Raw genomic sequence first — 22,053 nt, forward strand, 5'->3', positions numbered from 1 at the left:
GTAACTAAGCCCAAATTTGTTTTTTAGGAAAAAAATCGTACACAACGTCGGTGTACATATTGTTTACAACTATGAAAACTGACAAATAACACACCAATCCCACATTGGTGTAACAGGTCTACGCTTTGACCGCAAGAAAAAAGGAGCGTATAGCGACCAAATTATTGATGCAAAAATAATTTTTATTAAACACATATGCTCAAAAATGACAAACACTTAAAATCACATAAAAGCATGATATCAGAAAAAGGTGCAAGAGGATCGACTGAAATGGGGGCTACACGCATAGAGATCAGCCTAATAGCTGAAAAACAGCGGCATCAAGGCATCAAACAATGTAAACATGAACCCCGGAAGAAGCTCCTCAGCGAAACGTCGGGTGGTGAAGGCACACGCTCGCAATCCATCCCACTGTGGTAATTTACTTTTGTATCCCTTTTTAGCATCTTAGTATTACACTTTAATGCTTCTTGGTACTGTTTGTTCTGTTGGATAGCAACCATTGCACTTTTACCATTACTATGTACTTATGCACTTTATCACCTTTATGCGGTGCCATGTTTACATTGTTTGATGCCTTGATGCAGCTGTTTTTATGCTATTAGGCTGATCTCTATGCGTGTAGCCCCCATTTCAGTCGATCCTCTTGCTCCTTTTTTCTTGTGGTATTTAACTATGAGAACTGGACAATACGCTCTGCTTAAAACTGTATAAGGCTACAAAAACAAGGGTGTAGCTTTGGATGGCTTTTCATAGTAACAAACTGTGTTAAACGTACACCACTTATGTATGCACAATTTACACTTGAGAGGACAATCAGCTCCTCTTCACAACCTGTATAAGACACTGTAATCAGGTGACTATGGCTTTTCGTGCTCACCCTAACTGGTCCCGTTAGCTTTACAGTTGTTGTACAACCAACTGCAGCAGTACAGAATCGCTGTGTAGTAGAGTCCAGAACAGTACTATTAGGCACTAATAGCAGGTGACAATGGCTTTTACTGCTCTCCCTGACTGGCTCCTATAAGCTTTAGAGTTGCTGTACACCCCACTGCAGCAGTGGAGTCCCTGTGTATTACACCCAAAAGTGTACTTTCTTTCTCTCTCTCTCTCTCTCTCTCTCTCTGTCAGCACTTTTCTGTAGTGATTTGGGCTTGTGCTGTATCGCTGCTGTGAAGCTGTTTGTCTGTGCAACGCACACAATGCTCTATCCTTATCTGCAATGAAATGTTCATTTATCTGAAATACAATGATAAAGTGACTGGTCACCAAGATGGCTGCCGATTATTATATAGGGCTGTGACATCACAGGGGTGACTGGCTGCTGATAGGCTGCATCCTGCATGTGATTCAGTCATCCCGCCTTACCAGAGTTCCTTGCCCCATCTCCTCACATGTGGATCCGCCATTTTAGAGGCCCTGGAACCTGGACCACACTAAATAGAGTTTAATAAAGCCATGTGTGAGATCGAATTGCGGCAATTTTCGGATTAGTTGCGAAGCAAATTTTTCCTGAAATTCGTAATGAATTTGGATTCATCAGATTTGATTCGCTCATCCCTAATGATAGTGGATAGATAGATATGAGATAGATAGATATGAGATAGATAGATATTAGATAGATAGATATGAGATAGATAGATATGAGATAGATAGATATGAGATAGATAGATATGAGAGATAGATAGATAGATATGAGATAAATAGATATGAGATAGATAGATATGAGATAGATAGATATGAGATAGATAGATAGATACTGTACATAGATATTAGATAGATAGATAGATATGAGATAGATAGATACTGTACATAAATATTAGATAGATAGATAGATAGATATGAGATAGGTATGAGATAGATAGATACTGTACATAGATATTAGATAGATAGATAGATAGATAGATAGATATGAGATAGATCGATAGATATGAGATAGATAGATAGAAATATATTAGATAGATAGATATGAGATAGATAGATTGATATAAGATAGATAGATATGAGATAGATAGATATGAGATAGATAGATAGATATGAGATAGATAGATATGAGATAGATAGATAGATAGATAGATAAGAAAGATAGATAGAAATAGATAGATATGAGATAGATATGAGATAGATGATAGATAGATATAATATAGATATGAGATAGATAGATAGAAAGATATGATAGATAGATGAGATAGATAGATAGATAGATAGATAGAGATATGGGATAGATGATAGATTAGATAGAAAGATATGAGATAGATAGATAGATAGATAGATAGAAAGATAGATAGATATAGATATGTGATAGATAGATAGATAGATAGATAGATAGATAGATATGAGAAATAGATAAAATAATATATGTCAGGTACCTTTGGACACATCCAGTGTTTGGAGCTCTGCTCATAGTCACATATGGATATTATTGATATGTTCTGTATTCGTGTCACCCACTGTACACTGACCCTCTCATCGTGGATCCATGTCACCCAGCTGAAGCAGTATTCACTGTGGATGAAACATACATCTGAATGGTATAACATGGCTGATCACATGACATGATCCACAGAAGGGCTGATGTGTTTTAGCTGAAATCACCTGAATATCTAGTAAAACTAAAATACATGCGAATGGACTGAGGAGTTGAAGGGTCTATAATCTTTTGTTTGGTGTTCTCTAAATTCATGTGTGACGCTTCTCCCCAAACGACTTCATACACATTGGGGGAGATTCTCAAAATCTGCTGTCATTTCTGTTCCCGCGATATTATTCACACCTTTTTTTTTCTCCTCACATTCTCAAAGGTCTTTTGTGCTGCTTTGAAAATATGAAAATATGTGAAAATTCATTTTTGCACCACTTTAGTTTTTTTTCGCGAACAATTTTTTTTGTTGCAGCCATATTTCATTTTTTTTGCGCCAAAAATGCTGATTTTTTCCGCCAAATTTTACATACCAGAAAATTCTGGCGGAAACATCTCACAAAATATTCCATGGTTACCAGTGCCCAGACAAGCGATAACTGTATAAATAAAACATTTCTGAGCTGAAATGTGAGTGCAGGTGCAGTGACCAAGAAAAAAAAGACATATTTTTAAAATAAAAATTTTCAATAATAATTATTTTTTTAAATAATTACTTAAATAACACCTTTTCCCCCCAAAAAAACAATAAAACTACAACCATTTCTGTGATTTCTACACTATGAAAAAGCTGGTGTGAAATTTTTGATGTAAACTGGACTCTCACCCCTAAAATATCATGAAAAGCAGAAAATATACGTGGACACGCCCACTTTTACAAAACTGACGTGAACAGTGTAAACCGCAGCACAAAGCTCTTTAAAAATGTGGTCGATACTTTTCGTGCCAAAATTTTGGCGCAAATCTTTTTTTGGGCACAAAATCACCCCCACTAAGTATAATGCTGTATCAGTTTTGTGTAGATGTTCCTTTAAGTTAAACTGATACCCAAATTAGGGGACATCTGGTTGGTTCCTATGGGACACAGGAAATAGATGATGATAAATTGATTTATTATCCGATTGAATAGGCTTTGGAGGAGATATCAGCTTAGTTTCCATGGTATTTAATGGATGGATGATGTATGGTTACTGTAGACCAGTGGTCTCAATCTGTGGCCCTCCAGATGCTGCAAAACTTGAAATGCTAGCATGCCCAGACAGCCGTTGGCTGTTTGGGCATGCTGGGAGTTGAAGTTTTGCAACATCTGGAGGGCCACAGTTTGAGACCACTGTTGTGGATAGATATGAGATAGATAGACAGATGATAGATATGAGACTAGAAAGAAAGATATGGGATTAGATAGATAGATAGATAGATATGAGATAGATAGATATGAGATAGATAGATAGATAGATAGATAGATAGATAGATAGATATGAGAGATATAGATATGAGATAGATAGATATGAGATAGATAGATATTAGGTAGATAGATAGATAGATATGAGATAGATAGATAGATAGAAATATAGTAGATAGATACATAGATAGATAGATAGATAGATAGATATGAGATAGATAGATATGAGATAGATAGATATGAGATAGATAGATATGAGATAGATAGACAGATATGAGATAGATAGATAGATAGATAGATATGAGATAGATAGATAGATATGAGATAGATAGATAGATAGATAGATAGATATGAGATAGATATATATATATATATATATGAGATTAGCTAGATAGATAGATAGGTAGAACATAGATATGAGATAGAAGATAGATAGATAGATAGATATGAGGTAGATAGATAGATATGAGATAGATAGATAGATAGATAGATAGAAGATAAATAGATATGAGATAGATAGACAGATGATAGATATGAGACTAGAAAGAAAGATATGAGATTAGATAGATAGATAGATATGAGATAGATAGATATTAGGTAGATAGATAGATATGAGATAGATAGATAGATAGATAGATATGAGAGAGATAGATATGAGATAGATAGATATGAGATAGATAGATATTAGGTAGATAGATAGATAGATATGAGATAGATAGATAGATAGATAGAAATATAGTAGATAGATACATAGATAGATAGATAGATAGATAGATATGAGATAGATAGATATGAGATAGATAGATATGAGATAGATAGACAGATATGAGATAGATAGATAGATAGATATGAGATAGATAGATAGATAGATATGAGATAGATAGATAGATAGATATGAGATAGATATATATATATATATATATATATGAGATTAGCTAGATAGATAGATAGATAGATAGATAGATAGGTAGAACATAGATATGAGATAGAAGATAGATAGATAGAGAGATAGATAGATATGAGATAGATAGATAGATAGATAGATATGAGATAGCTAGATATGAAATAGATAGATATGAGATAGATAGATAGATATGAGATTCGATAGATAGAAGATAGATATGAGATAGATAAATGATAGATAGAAATGAGAGATAGATAGATATGAGATAGATAGATATGAGATAGATAGATAGATATGAGATTCGATAGATAGAAGATAGATATGAGATAGATAAATGATAGATAGAAATGAGAGATAGATAGATATGAGATAGATAGATATGAGATAGATAGATAGATATGAGATGGATAGATATGAGATAGATATATAGATATGAGATAGATAGATATGAGATAGATATGAGATAGATAGATAGATATGAGATAGATAGATATGAGATAGATAGATATGAGATAGATATGAGATAGATAGATAGATAGATAGATAGAAGATAGATAGATATGAGATAGATAGATATATTTTAGCCCCATATCCTGTTTTGTGATGGGACCTAAAACAGTGGTGTGCTGTGGTTTTCAGTCCGGCCAGAAAACCGGATACAGTGAAAAAATGAGCCGACCGGAGTCACTAATGAACGAGATGCGGGCCGGGTCCTGCTGGGATACAGAAGCGCACGGTTTTCCCATCCCCCAGCCGGATCCGGTCCCCGTATGGACAAAAAGTGGTGTGAACCCAAACTCACAAATATAGATTTTTTTTTTTATTACCTTGAAGAGATCAGTGAAGGGACGGGCACCTGGATTTTATTATATGATGGATCATCGACTTGTACAATGAAAACTTTCACTGTCGGGTTTTTCGCTCCGGCCTTATGAAGAAAGCAACATAGATATTTACATCACTCTGCAATTCTACTATACTGTCCTATTGTAGGGGATGTTATTCTGTATATTTTCTTACTGCCAGTAACCTAGTGTTCTCTATGGCTCAGCTTTCTCCACTGTTCATTAAAGGGGTACTCCGCTGCTCAGCGTTTGCAACAAACTGCCCCGAATGCTGGAGCTGGGAGCTTGTGATGCCATAGCCTCGCCCCCTCAATGCAAGTCTATGGAAGGGGGAGTGACAGCAGTCAGGCCCCCTCCCATAGACTTGCATTAAGGGAGTGGGGCGTGACATCATGAGGGGGTGGGACTATGACGTCACAAGCTCCCGGCGCCACCTCCAGCATTTGGAACAGTTTGTTCCAAATGCTGGGCAGTGGAGTACCCCTTTAAAGGGGTACTCCAGTGGAAATTATAATTTTTTTTTTTTTGTAAATCAACTGGTGCAAGAAAGTTAAACAGATTTGTAAATTCCAGTACTTATTAGCTGCTGAATACTACAGGGGAAATTATTTTCTTTTTGAAACACAGAGCTCTTTGCTGACATCACGAGTACAGTGCTCTCTGCTGACATCTCTGTCCTTTTTAAGAACTGTCCAGAGTAGGAGAAAATCCTCATAGAAAACATATGCTGCTCTGGACAGTTCCTAAAATGGACAGAGATGTCAGCAGAGAGCTTTGTGTTCCAAAAAGAAAATAATTTCCTCTGTAGTATTCAGCAGCTAATAAGTACTGGAAGGATTGAGATTTTTTAATAGAAGTATTTTACAAATCTGTTTAACTTTGTGGCACCAGTTGATTTAAAAAAAAGTTTTTCACTGGAGTTCCCCTTTAAAACCCTGAAAACTGCAGCTTCATCCCCCTCTTCCTCCTTCTTTTCTTCTATTGTATAACACATGGCAGATGGTTTTGGAGGATCTGGAGGACTTATAAGATTTCTCTACCTCATCTACATTATCAATAGCTCCACTATAAATACAATTCACCATGTGCCAGCACAGAATATGCTGATTTTGTTAATATTTTTTTGCACTGAAAAAATCAATAGAAGAAATCTAATGGATACAAATTAAATCCCCAAATCATGTTTTGTCCATATTTGTTTTGCATATTATTTACCTTTGGATATGGTATTTTGACAGTTTTTGGATACTGGTCTTCACCATAGAAAGGATATTCTATTAGAGGTACATCTTTATCATTAAACTGGACGTATGCTATAAACTTGTTATTTGGAGACCACCAGATAGCATATTTTGACCCCAGCATCTCCTCTAAAATGAAAAGGAACATTTTTAGCAGAAGTAATGGTAAATCTGATCTACCAGCAACACCAATACCTATAGCTTGTCACAAACCAAAATTCTGCATTCCCACCCTTTAGTCAGTAAGAATAGACAAACTTAAAGGGGTACTCCACCCCTAGACATCTAATCCCCTATCCAAAGGATAAGATGTCTGATCCCCGCGATCTCTACTGCAGCAGCGCAGTCATCCGGTTCACGGAGCGAACTTCGCCATGTCCCCTCGTGACTAGTGTTGCTCGCGAATATTCGCGAATATCGCACTATATATTTGTAATTACGAATATTGTTTTTTTTTTTCACAGTACACATCACAGTGATCATCCCTCTCTGCTTCCAGCTTGTGTGGTGTAAAGAAGGCTCTAATACTACTGTGTGAGACTATGCGAAAATTTGCATATGCGAAAATAAAACGCAAATATTACGAATATGCGAATTTAGCGAATATATGCCAAATATTCCTCTATACATTCGCGAAATATCGCAAATTCGAATATGGCCTATGCCGCTCAACACTACTCGTGACGTCGCGCCCTCCTCCTCAATGCAAGTCTATGGGAGGAGGCGTGGTATCCGTCATGCCCCCTGTCATAGACTTGCATCGAGGGGGCGTGACTGTGACATCACGAGCATGCTCAGAAGAAGGAAAACAGACACAAACTGATATAAACGAATCAAAAAACTGAAACAGACTGATACAAACGGTCCAGTTTTTTTTCTTGACTGAACATGTAAACTTTCCTTTTTTTTTTTTTTTTAAAGCATCAATTTGAATAAATTTATCTTTATTCAAAATAACATCGGTTCAACTGCATAAACTGATCATGCCTGAACGGATCACAACGCTGAGGTGAAACTGGTCCTACTGTACATGTAAAGGTGCATTCACATCACATTTTGGGGATACGGCAGCCATTTTAAAACCGGCCACTGCCGCATCCCAGCCGGACCCCTGTCACAATCATTCATTTGAATGACTCCGGTCGGCTCATTTTTGGACCGTATCCAGTTGCCAGATCGACACCACGGCAGACCACTGTCTTTAGTCCAGGCAACAAAACCAGTTACAGCTACAGTATCCCCAAAATGTGATGTGAATGAGCCCTAAGGCTAGGTTTACATCAGCATTGTGTTCGTTTTTCTTTTGCACTGAACGGACCTTGAATGGACAATGGGCACTGCCAGGTCCTGCTGGGTCCTATTGACTTTGAATGAGGTCCCGTAGTTTAAGTGACTCTTAACAGATCTCAACGCTGGTGTGAACTTACCCTTAGATATTGCTGGAAAAAAAAAAAATATATATATAGCTGGAAATATAAGAAAAGATCATTGGGGGGTATTTATCAAAGGATTTAAGTGTTTTTTTTTCACGTAACTTTGGCGCAATACTTTGGCACAGTGTCTTTTTGCGCCAAAGTTTGGCGCATCTTCTCCACTGTCATTTTTACAACTTTCTCAAAATCACACGGTCCTGTGTGTGATTTCAACTTTAGTCAGTAATTCATGATTTGGCGCAATTTTGGCGCAAATCCTGTTTTTTTGGCGCAAATCCCCGCCAAGAAATTTTGCACATGGAAAACACACTTACCAATGTCAATGTCAGAAAATGTAAAGGCGTCAAAATACATGAAAAATTTTTTTTGTGAAAGCAGCGATGCCTCCGGGGTTGCTCAATACTATCCTGCGACATAGTTGTCTCTGTGGGACCTTCACCCTCCGTTGAGCCAGCATTGGACATGGCCACACAGGGTCAGGAAAGGTAAAGCACTAAAGCAGTGGTCTCCAACCTGCGGACCTCCAGATGTTGCAAAACTACAACTCCCAGCATGCCCGGACAGCCAACGGCTGTCCGGGCATGCTGGGAATTGTAGTTTTGCAACATCTGGAGGTCCGCAGGTTGAAGACCACTGCACTAAAGTAACAAAAAAAAAAAAAAAATACTTAAGTTGAAAATAAAATCCATTTCACATGGTGGCTATAAACCACACAAAAGAAAATAACTCATGTCGCTTGCTGATATACTGCAGGAGGGACTCCGAAATGGCTGCACAAGGGGTAAAATACGCGTCCTCTGTAGCGGTAAGTTCTGTGTAAAAGGCGCTGTGAACAGCTGATTTCAACATTTGAGCCAAAATTACTAACAACGTGCGCCAAATGATAAATTTGGTGCATGTCCACGAAAACCAAAGTGAAAAAAAAAAAAAGGGTAAAAAGAAACGGTCAACAGGCAAAATTGATAAATACCCCCCATTGACTCTAAGCACAAAGAACAGGTTTAGGACAATAGGCTTCCTGTGAACTTACCACCTATTTGGTCAGTATTGTACATTGAACTAGAAGGCTCCCCCCCTCAATCATTGGATTACACCAATAACCTCAGAATCCAGACCCCGGCAGATCACGACACTTTACGGTCTTGTTAGTGGTCTCCAAACCGGGCATGCTGGGAGTTTTAGTTTTGCAACATCTAGAGAGCCACAGTTTGGAGATCACTTATGTAGGAAATAACAAAATGTCTCACCTTCATAGACCCAATCTGGAATTCCATTAAATATTTCATCTTCTTTCCCATCATTCGTTAATTGAATGGGTAATTGTCCAGGTTCATGTATTAAATAAATATTACTATCCACAACATACACCTAAAAGTTAGGGGGAAAAAATATATACATAAAAAAAGAACTGTTCAAGCAAAAAAAAACTTTTGATATGTTACCCAGATATGTCAGTGTTAGGGTGTCAATCAATTCCGACCTTCTCACTATATAAGTCTATGCACCAAAAAGGTTGGATCTGCCGCACACTTCTCCGTCTTATAACTAGCCATCGCAGCGGGTCTCAGCGAGCAATGTAAACTTATAACATGTCTTGGCATCATGTCAAAAGTTTGTTTTTTCATTCTTTTTTTAAATGTAAATTATAATGTCAATTCTATAAGGCACTAAAATATTTTAACTTTCTTTTTTTAATATCTTGAATATCCAGTCCTATAGACTTTGACTGGAGTGGCAGTACACATGTTTATCTACTGCTACATCTACAGGGGGAGGGGACACAGGACCCATGTTCTAGTGCGCGGTGTGGGGCCCAGTGGTCAGACCTCTACCGAATAGGCTCTTATCACCATGCATGATTTGCCATTGCTCTACTCATTCTCTATAAGGGCTACCGAGCATTTCCGAGATCATTACTTTACAATGTTTGTCAGTCCTGTAAAGAATGAATGAAGTGCTGGGTCCCAGAATTCAGACCCTCAAGATCAGCTTATTATCGCTTATCCTATGTATAGGGGATAACAAACTTTGATGGGGAATACCCCTTCAAGGCACCCGAGTATGTTGCTGTAGGGCAGGGCTTTCCAAACTGGTGTCGCAACACAATAGTGTGTCACAGGATCGTCCCGTCCAACACCAGCAGTCGCTGCTCATCACTGTTCCATAAGGGCCTTGGCCGTCCTGCTAATCTTGAATAAGCAGCCAGTGCAGTGGCCACTTTAAATAATTGAGTAGCAGTTGCTGCCGGGAGTGGTAGTGAGAGACGCCCCTGAGGTCATGTTAAGGAGTGGAGCGGCCGACCCTACACGTGAACCTGCGGGAACCAGGCTGAGGCCCGGTAAGAATGAAAAAGCATGAGTTGTGTGTGTGTGTGTGTGGGGGGGGGGGGGGGGGAAAGAAAATGAAGTGGCACAGCGTGGGATCCAGGTGGAGAATAAAGTGGCACACGGGGGGGGGGGGCAAGAGTGAGAATTAAGTGGCATGAGGGGATGAATAAAGTGAAATGGGGGGATCAAGGTGGGGAAAGTGGCACAGGGATTGGTCAGGGGGTGGTACTGAAATAACATAGGGGGAGATGAAGGGGGGAATGGAATGGCACAGCCGTTGATGAAGTGGAACAGAGGGGTGAAGGGGGTGCTGAAATGGCACAGAGGATGATCAAGGGAGGGGATGAAATGGCACCAGCCGATGACGTAACACAGGGAGGATGAGCAGGGGGGTTGGGTGTAACGATGAGTGGCAGGGGCCATATTGGCGAATATATGGACGGAAATTTGTTCTATGTTCGAGAAATTCGCATATTTGCTATGTTAGTTCCCTTTTTTTTCCATGCGAAAATTTGTAATGAAATTTGCATAGTGCGCATGCGCAATTATATCTCACCTAAAAGAGGGGAGGGATCAGTGTCCTTTGTAAATATTTGCATATTCGTGAATATTTGCATACATTTGCATACTCGCAAAAAAACTAATGTTCATCATTCCGAATAAATATCACTATATTCTAAATATTCGCGCAATCGCAAACTGCTGATATTCGTGGTAAAAATTTGCATTTCGTATATTGCGCTCAACACTAGTTTGGTGATAAAAGGGCACAGGGGGTGATCAAGGGAGAGAAATGGGCACAGGGGATAGCAGGTATAATGTTGTGTGTCATAGGGTGCGCAACATGACATGTGCAATTGCAGAATGGCACGGCGGGTGTCACCAACATGAAAAGTTTGGAAAGCTCTGCTGTAGGGACTCTGGGTGCCACCATACAGGCTGATTAAATCTAATGAGGGAATTAACTTTATTCTAAACAAACACTGAGCTCAAATAATTATATAATCACGATCATAAATACCATTATCGTTAAATTAACTAAATTATTTAACTTTTTTTTAACTCTTTTGGATGGCCGAGTACTGACACATGCAAATGAAAACAAAATATTTAAAAAATTTGTGACATTCATTACGAAAAGGAGGTTAAAACGTTCCTGTCATAATGCCAAAAAAAACAAAACAAAAAAGTGATATGTTACTCAGTACCTAATCCTGATCATGTACATATAATTTTTATGTGCCTAGGACCTATATATCCCTAACAAACAGCATTTATATCTTGCTTTGTCTTCTTGCCTAGTGGAGGGGGCGTGTCCATCTCTCTCCCTCACTGTGATGACTCATCTGCTCTGAGTCTGGGAGCAGCCTGGCAGTCTGCAAATCACTGGACTCTGTAACCCTTTATTCTCTGGGCAGTTTGCAAATCACTGCACTGTGGTTTTTAGTCATACAATTTCTATCTGTTCCTAGTAAAGTTGGATGCTAATCAACATAGCTGTCACTATGTGTGTCATTCAGCTTTCACAGACTACTGAATGTCTGATCAGTTTCTTTGTCATTCAAAAGTCAGAGAAACTTTGGCTGTTCAAGCATGCCGGGAGTTGTAGTTTTGCAACAGCTGAAGCTGCAGTGTTTAGAGCAGTGTTGCCTTTAGCTGTTGCAAAACTACAACTCCCAGCATGCCTATACATCTTTGTCTGTAGTTTTGCAAGAGCTGGAGGCACACAGCTGGAGAATACACAGCTCTAAAACAGAGTTTTACAAAGATTGTATGCCCAGCTGTTGCAAAACTACAACTCCCATCATGGGAGTTGTAGTTTAGGAACAGCTGAAGGCTGTAGTGATGCAATGGTGATCTCCTATACTGGATACCAACACACTTTTCGGACGGTATTCAGTATGCTGCAAAATACATAGCAGTCTGTCTGCATAAAGATAGATGACCCCAGTGGCGGCTATTTTCATTTTTTTTTTTTTTGTAAATTGAAATTGAAATTTTTTAATAAATGTATATTTAAAAAAGTCATCTTATCAGTAGTACTAGAAAATATAAAAAGTTTTTCACAATGACAGTGCCTCTTTAATCTTACTATGCTTAAATCATTTTGATTTTAGACCTACATCTATAGTCTACACCAGTGTTTTCCAACCAAGGTACCTCCAGCCATTGGCTGTCTGGGCATGCTGGGAGTTGTAGTTTTGCAACAGCTGGAGCCCCTCTGGTTGCATTTGAAGATTTTAAAAATTCCCCTTGTCAATTCCAGCTGGAGGGTACAACAATCACTCTCACCATACGTGGCAGATTGCTTATGTAAGCTCATTCTCACAATACATAAACATGTTTTTTTTTATTCGCATCCCACTGTACAGTAAATGGGGGAGGGGGATTATACAGGAAGAGTTTATTTTAGTGCTACAAAAGGGGGAGACTGGACTTGAAGAGAAAAGAATGATCCATGCATTCTATATGGGAGAGTTGGGGATACATGAGATACTGAGTGCTGTACTCGGGTATCTCCAGCACTCCAATGGATAGATAGATAGATAGATATGAGATAGATAAATAGATAGATATGAGATAGATAGATAGATAGATATTAAATAGATAGATATGAGATAGATAGTTATTAGATAGATATGATATAAATAGATAGATAGACATGAGATAGATAGATATGATATAGATAGATATATAGATATGATATAGATAGATAGATAGATATGAGATAGATAGATAGATATGTTATAAGATAGATAGATAGATAGATATGATATAAGATAGATAGATAGATATGATATAAGATAGATAGATATGATATAAGATAGATAGATATGATATAAGATAGATAGATAGCAAAGATAAAACGGAATGTCCAGCGCAAATTCATGAAAAGGAACTTCTTTATTCAAACATCGTAGTTGCCATGGGAAACAACAAGGATTCAGTAAAAGTGACGCATTTCGGCCCACAAGGCCTTAATCATACATTTGTTACAGAGACTAGGATCCTTTATATATGCAGGATGAGAGTGACATCAGGCGGACGTGACGTCACAAGCTCACCTGCACGTATAATTACAAATAATTGCACATATCAAAAGCACACTTACAAAAAAAATAAAGAAATAAATATTTTTATGTAACGTATGAATACAATTTATTAAAACATATGTTAAAAAGGTTTCTACCCGTTATTTGACTCCTACATGTTCTTTTAGGGGATAGATAGATAGATAGATAGATATGTGATAGATAGATATGAGATAGATAGATAGATATGATATAGATTGATAGATATGAGATAGATAGATAGATATGAGATAGATAGATAGATATGAGATAGATATGATATAGATAGATAGATAGATATGATATAGATAGATAGATAGAAAGATAGATATGAAATAGATAGATGTGATATAGATAGATAGAAAGATAGATATGAAATAGATATGATATAGATAGATAGATATGATATAGATAGATAGATATGAGATAGATAGATATGATATAGATAGATAGATAGATAGATAGAAAGATAGATATGAAATAGATGGATATGATATAGATAGATAGATAGATATGATATAGATAGATAGATAGATATGATATAGATAAATAGATCAATAGATATGAGATAGATAGATATGATATAGATAGATAGATATGATATAGATAGATAGATAGATAGATATGATATAGATAGATGTGCTCTGCCCAAGATGTCTACTGATTTGCCCCAACAACCAGCTGGAACTCTACTGTATCTCTTGGATGTATCTCTAGTCTTTTGCCTCCCCCAAAACTGTCAACAATAACAGTCTACACTATGGGCCAAAACCTGAAAATCCGAGCATAAAAGTCAAAATTGGCTTCCTATGGTTAGGGCTGAAGAATAGAATTTCCTGGTATAGGGTACACTTGTAAAGGATATATAATTGTTATGCCTTGTCGACTCCCAAAAACAACACCCAGAAGAGTTAAAAGTTGCACTTACCAATTTGTGGCCAACAGATGACCAGGATATGTACTGAATGTTAGGAGGTAGTTCATTTGTTTTTATAAATACTCTGTAAAATAAATAAAAAGTATGTAACTAAATAATATATCAAGTGAAATGTGGAATACTGTCTATAAAGTAAGAAGACATCAATGCTGACCCATTGTCTATATCATAAATGTGGTAGGTCGCCGTATAAGAGTATCTCCATTGCTGAAAAGAGATTATAAGGAAAAAGGAATTATTGTGTGTCAACAACAACTTTACTACCAGAATACAAAGGTGAAAACATATATTTTAGAGGGATAAGACATATATCACTGAATAATTATTATGGTAAGATTAAGGCAAAAAAATTACATTGAAATTTCAATAGAAAAAGGTTATGAAGAAAGTGTGAAAAACTTTACAAATTCTTTTGTGCGTCAAAGTGGTTTAAATCCACTTCCAAAATATCTCCCTTAGTTAGGGTTAAGCCTGCACAAAAACTAAAATACCTTTGAGGAGATTAGACATGGGGCCAATTTATAAAAAAATAAAAATTGTTATTTTTTATCAGTTTGCAGCCTCGGGTGATAAGGATGATCCGAAAAGGATGGTGCAAAAAGTCTAGATTAGACTAGTTCAATTTGTAAATTACTTCTATTTAAATATTTTAATCCTTCCAGTGCTTATTAGCTGCTGTATGCACCAGAGGAAGTTGTGTAGTTCTTTTCTGTCTGACTACAGTGCTCTCTGCTGCCACCTCTGTCTGTGTCAGGAACTGTCCAGAGCAGGAGAGGTTTGCTTTGGGGATTTTCTCCGGCTCTGGACAGTTCCTGACACAGACAGAGGTGTCAGCAGAGAGCACTGTGGTCAGACAGAAAAGAACAACACAACTTCCTCTGGAGCATACAGCAGCTGATAAGTACTGGAAGGATTAAGATTTTTAAATAGAAGTAATTTACAAATCTGTTTAACATTCTATTTTAACAACAGTGTTGAGGGATAGCCAATGTCATTGTATACATCTATATTCCTGTATTGTAGTATTCTAATTGTTACACATCCACACCGTTTATCTGGTGTAGGATGCCATTGTGGCACTTGTAGTCCGCTGCAGGCATCCCCCATTGTATGCATTTTTATGCTGGGGATCGCCCCTAGCAACGGACTACAAGGGCAGGATCTGCTCCCCCAGTATAAATGCACAACCGCATTTGGGGTTGAGCACTTCCAGCCATTTGAGACCACGTTTTTTGTTGTTTGTTTAACATTCTGGCACCAGCTAATCAAAAAAAATAAAATAAAAAATAAATAAATAAATATATATATATATATATATATATATATATATATATAGTTTTTCACCAGACTTCCCCTTTAACCTGTTAGGTACGCCCTTCGCCCACTCCCTTTCTATAATGTGGGGCATTCTAAAGCCACTGAGAAAGGGGCTAGTACACACTTCTCCATGGCCCAAAATGCATTTGGCCCACCTACCCTGTCTGAACAAGGTGCTAAGGAAGGACTTTTTATTTAGGAATTTTACCTAGATTACTATCTGACCACTATTAGATTGAAAATTCTGCTGCTCCCGCCGCCACACTGTTCCAACTACCTCCATCTGTGTACCCTGCCAGGTACTATTTCATATACCACCGCATACCACTGTGTGTGCTTCCATCTGTGTACCCTGCCAGGTACTATTTCATATACCACCACATACCACTGTGTGTGCTTCCATCTGTGTACCCTGCCAGGTACTATTTCATATACCACCACATACCACTGTGTGTGCTTCCATCTGTGTACCCTGCCAGGTACTATTTCATATACCACCACATACCACTGTGTGTGCTTCCATCTGTGTACCCTGCCAGGTACTATTTCATATACCACCACATACCACTGTGTGTGCTTCCATCTGTGTACCCTGCCAGGTACTATTTCATATACCACCACATACCACTGTGTGTGCTTCCATCTGTGTACCCTGCCAGGTACTATTTCATATACCACCACATACCACTGTGTGTGCTTCGATCTGTGTACCCTGCCAGGTACTTCTTTGCATACCACCGTGTGTCTCCAGCGCTTCAAATTCACAGGAGCTCTTTCATTTACCGCCGCTTTCACTTACCATCTACACATGCCCGGTCTGGAGCCCCTTGGCTGTATACTGTTCCGGCAGAGTTGCAATATTATTTACTGTACACCGGCAATTTTTACATACATCAGCGGAGCCTTTACAGAGTGGTGGGCGGCGATTATTCAAGGAACGGTGAGCGGTACATAGTACCATCAGTTATTCAGATACCGCATTACTGAATACAAACTTCTATTGAATGGGAATTACGGTCAATCACTATTGCAGTTATATATATAAATATATATATATATATATATATATATATATATATATATTCAGAAGTGTCCTTCGATACACACTGGACATTTTTCTTGTATCTTACAGGTTTCCCTTTTTATAGATTGTCCATTTATTATCAAGTATATTTTAATGTTATATCACCCGGGCCCTGTGAGAAATTTCATTTTATTTATAATAAAATTTGCCTAATCTCTTCCAAGTGTCTCCACCTATACCCCGCTGACAGAGAATCCATTGTGTCCCAGAGGTTACATTGTAAACCTATTTCTGAAGAGCTGTGATGAGGTCATTTTACATTTTTTTGTACTTATTTTATGTGGAACTTATTTATTACATTTCTTATAGCTACCAAACCCATAATCCAAGAGTTCTGGAACAATAAAGTTTGCTATTTTACAAAACCATATTAGATGTAAATTAAACATTTCAGAAGATCAAAAACTTTAACTTTCTGGCACCAGTTGATTTGAAAACCTTTGTTTTCCACTTGTTTCTACCGAAGTTCCCCTTTAATCCTCTCATAACAAATGCATACAATACTGCACAATTGCAGTAGTCATAAAGATGACCTGTCACATAAAGATTACCAGTTCTCTAAAACAGCTGAGGACCACAAGTCCATCATCTAGGACCCCACTCTGTACATTTAACCCCTTAAGGACTCAGGGTTTTTCCGCTTTTGCACTTTCGTTTTTTCCTCCTTACCTTTTAAAAATCATAACCCTTTCAATTTTCCACCTAAAAATCCATATTATGGCTTATTTTTGGCGTCGCCAATTCTACTTTGCAGTGACATTAGTAATTTTACCCAAAAATGCACGACGAAATGGAAAAAAAAATCATTGTGCGACAAAATCGAAGAAAAAACGCCATTTTGTAAATTTTGGGGGCTTCCGTTTCTACGCAGTGCATATTTCGGTAAAAATTACACCTTATCATTATTCTGTAGGTCCATAGGGTTAAAATGATACCCTACTTATATAGGTTTGATTTTGTCGCACTTCTGGAAAAAATCAGAACTACATGCAGGAAAATGTATACGTTTAAAAATGTCATCTTCTGACCCCTATAACTTTTTTATTTTTCCACGTACAGGGCGATATGAGGACTCATTTTTTGCGCCGTGATCTGAAGTTTTTAGCGGTATGATTTTTGTTTTGATCGGACTTTTTGATTACTTTTTATTCATTTTTTAATGGTATAAAAAGTGACCAAAAATGCGCTTTTTTAGACTTTTGAATTTTTTTGCGCGTACGCCATTGACCGTGCGGTTTAATTAATGATATATTTTTATAGTTCGGACATTTACGCATGCGGCGATACCACATATGTTTAAATTTTTTTTTTTTACACTGTTTTATTTTTTTTTATGGGAAAAGGGGGGTGATTCAAACTTTTATTGGGGAAGGGGTTAAAGGACCTTTATTAACACTTTTTGTTATTTTTTTTTTGCAGTGTTATAGCTCCCATAGGGACCTATAACACTGAACACACTGATCTTTTACACAGATCACAGGGTATTAACACGCCTGTGATCAGTGTTATCGGCGCTTGACTGCTCCTGCCTGGATCTCAGGCACGGAGCAGTCATTCGTCGATCGGACACCGAGGAGGCAGGTAAGGGCCCTCCCGGTGTCCTGTCAGCTGTTCAGGACGCCGCGATTTCACCGCGGCGGTCCCGAACAGCCCGACTGAGCAGCCGGGTCACTTTCACTTTAGAAGCGGCGGTCAGCTTTGACCGCCGCTTCTAAAGGGTTAATACCGCACATCGCCGCGATCGGCGATGTGTGGTATTAGCCGCAGGTCCCGGCCGTTGATGAGCGCCGGGACCGACGCAATATGATGCGGGATCGCGGCGCGATCCTGCTTCATTTCGCGGGAGCTGGCGCAGGACGTAAATATACGTCCTGCGTCGTTAAGGGGTTTAAAATGAATGAATGACCATGTATATATAGAAAGCGTCAGTCCAAGGCCCACCTTGCCTGTGACGAGAGAGGGGAGGACTATGGGATCTAGTCATGAAAAATCCTATTCTTCGCTGGAGAGTTATAGGTATGACTATAAAATACTTTAAAACTGCTTATGTGACATTTTTATTTTTCAAGATGACCTATAATGATCTACCGGATATGTCTATAATATCCGCAACATCCAAAGACATGATTCTGCAAATTAATATTTCTACATACAGCTGAGTGATTGCTTTAGTAATATTTATATAACTGTGTTTTATTTGTTATGTATTGTTCCTTGGCCATGTTGTTTTCTTTGGCCAATCTTTCCTTTGTTGTAAATTTCTCAAAAAAATCCAATAAAAATCATTTAAACCAAGGCCCACCTTGCAATAGCCACTCTTGCTTAGGGTACATCCCAAGTGAGGGCGCCCTTATGAGTTTCATATACCCTAATACAGAGCATAGATTGTTGTTTCAGAGGGATTGACCTTGATGTTGTGGTGTGTGGGTTCAGGCTGGGACAAAAACAAATTATTATTATTATTTTTTTATACCCTTCCTGATCCCTCACCTCATCCATCAAGGATAGGAGAATATGGTTTTATTTCATTTCAATCCCAGCCTGAGCCCATAAGCAACAATTTAGTTAGTAACTCTTAAAAGGGTACTCCACTACTAGACATGGTCTCACACCCCGCCCCATCCATGCATGTCTATCGAACATCACGCCTCCTCCCATAGACATGCATGGAGGGGGTGCAGAGATCGCGCAGGAGTCCCAATGCGGGGGCTGAGGCTCATGACGTCACGGTCACACCCATGGCCCATGGCAAGTTATAGACTTGCATTGAGGGGGCATGGCCGTGATGTCACGAGTCTCTGGTGCTGCACCAGGCACTCTAAACGAATGCCGGGTGCAGCAGGGAGTTTGCGGGGGTCCTCAACAGCGGAATCAGACATCTTATCCCCTATCCTTTCCTTTCCATCCGGTTTGGAGCCCCGGTGTGCTAGTTCCTCCATATAGTTCTATGGGAGAGCCGAAGATTGTTGAATGACTATTCAGCAATCTTCGGCTCTCCCATAGCGCTATATGGAGGGGCGTGGTGGCCTCCTCTTTGGGCGGGGTTGTGACTAACTGCATCAAAAAATTATGATGCAGTATAGTGACTTCACCCTTTAACCCCTTAAGGACCGAGGGTTTTTCCGTTTTTGCATTTTCGTTTTTTCCTCCTTGCCTTTACAAAATCATAACTCTTTCAATTTTGCACCTAAAAATCCATATGATGGCTTATTTTTCGCGCCACCAATTCTAATTTGTAATGGCGTCAGTCATTTTGCCCCAAAATTTACGGCGAAACGGAAAAAAATCATTTTGAGACAAAATTGAAAAAAAAACACGCTGTTTTGTAAGTTTTGGGGGCTTCCGTTTCTATGTAGTACATTTTTCGGTACAAATGACACCTGATATTTATTCTGTAGGTCCATACGATTAAAATGATACCCTACTTATATAGGTTTAAAATTGTCATCTTCTGACCCCTATAACTTTTTTATTTTTCCGCGTATGGGGCGGTATGAGGGCTAATTTTTTGTGCCGTGATCTGAAGTTTTTAGCGGTACCATTTTTGCATTGATATGATATAAAAAGTGACCAAAAATGAACTATTTTGGACTTTGGAATTTTTTTGCGCGTACGCCATTGACCGAGCGGTTTAATTAACGATATATTTTTATAATTCGGACATTTCCGCACGCGACGATACCATATATGTTTATTTTTATTTACACTGTGTTTTTTTTTTTTGTGGGAAAAGGGGGGTGATTCAAACTTTTAATAGGGGAGGGGTTAAATGATCTTTATTCACTTATTTTTCTTACACTTTTTTTTTTGCAGTGTTATAGCTCCCATAGGGACCTATAACACTGCACACACTGATCTATTACATTGATCACTGGTTTCTCATAAGAAACCAGTGATCGATGATTCTGCCGCTTGACTGCTCATGTCTGGATCTCACGCGGCTATCCCGAACAGCCCACTGAGCTAATCGGCATACTTTCACTTTCACTTTAGACGCGGGGTTCAACTTTGAACGCCGCTTCTATAGGGTTAATAGCGCGTGTCAGCGCGATCAATGTCGCGCGCTATAAGCCACGGGTCCCGGCCATTGTTGGAGGCGCCGTGGCCCCGCGTTATAGATCGGGAGCGGACACATGACGTTCCAGTACGTCATGTGTCCTTAAGGAGTTAATAACACCTGATAGAACAAAGTACATAGGCAAAACAACATACAAAAGCATAAATATATATAGAAAATATACTTAATATTGTTTTGTATATGCTTCCAAAATTGGAGGTTGAGTATATGGCAAATACTCAGATCTATATGTCACGATGGTTACAGGTCACTACCTATGTGTAGTCTTAGGCTGGGTTCACATATATCAGGCGTCCGGCACAGTTTCCCTCCAGCGTGCACTGGAGGGAAACTGATGCTAGAACTGATCCCATTCATTTGAAAGGGACAGTTCACAATCATCCAGCATCTCAATTTTGACGGCGGATGGTTGGACACGCCGGAGGGCACCGGACAGGGGTACGCAGCTTGCTGCGCTCCCCTTCCCATTGCCAGGAAGCAATGGATGCCGGATACCATACAACTGATGACAAGTTGTTATCAGTTGTGGCATCAGTTGCGTCAAGATTTAGGAGTTCACCTATGCCGGTCAATTGTAACCCAGCCTTCCCTACAATTAAAATAAATATTATTTCTGCACACTTACTACAGTACCGAGGAACTTCTATACTCAGATAAAATATGACCTATATGCATGTATTGAATCACAAGTTGTGCACGAGAGTTTGTAAAGCAGGGAAATAAAATTACTTTTTTGTAATCGCTTTCGAAGGCGGCAAATTTTCTATCTGGTGACAGGAAATAATTTGTTGCATTGACATCATTCTGTGAACAGAGGAAGATAAATTGTTTATTAGATTAAATGCTTTAAGATAGATAGATAGATAGATTGATTTGAGATAGATAGATAATAGATAGATAGATATGAGATAGATAGATATGAGATAGATAGATATGAGATAGATAGATATGAGATAGATAGATATGAGATAGATAGATAGATATGAGATAGATAG

The 22,053-nt window shown here is 38.5% G+C and overlaps 1 protein-coding gene across 6 annotated transcripts in view; it reads right to left on the bottom strand.

Moving 5' to 3' along the window:
• Window positions 1–22,053, bottom strand: part of LOC130283938 (prolyl endopeptidase FAP-like) — a 156,645-nt gene that overhangs the window by 84,065 nt on the left and 50,527 nt on the right. For 4 of the 6 annotated variants that reach the window (XR_008846882.1, XM_056533719.1, XM_056533720.1 and 1 more), the window contains 7 exons: window positions 21,788–21,862; window positions 14,734–14,786; window positions 14,571–14,643; window positions 9,492–9,612; window positions 6,786–6,940; window positions 5,553–5,653; window positions 2,370–2,505 (listed from right to left, as the gene is read on the bottom strand). Coding sequence is in view for 5 of the 6 variants with exons in the window: in XM_056533719.1 (XP_056389694.1) it covers window positions 2,370–2,505; window positions 5,553–5,653; window positions 6,786–6,940; window positions 9,492–9,612; window positions 14,571–14,643; window positions 14,734–14,786; window positions 21,788–21,862 (714 nt within the window). In the remaining variant the exon portion in view is untranslated. The remainder of the gene's footprint in view (window positions 1–2,369; window positions 2,506–5,552; window positions 5,654–6,785; window positions 6,941–9,491; window positions 9,613–14,570; window positions 14,644–14,733; window positions 14,787–21,787; window positions 21,863–22,053) is intronic. The other 2 variants (XM_056533722.1, XM_056533723.1) reach the window with 1 other exon arrangement.

The sequence above is a fragment of the Hyla sarda genome, chromosome 8, assembly GCF_029499605.1.
Source record: "Hyla sarda isolate aHylSar1 chromosome 8, aHylSar1.hap1, whole genome shotgun sequence".
Taxonomy (NCBI): domain Eukaryota; kingdom Metazoa; phylum Chordata; class Amphibia; order Anura; family Hylidae; genus Hyla; species Hyla sarda.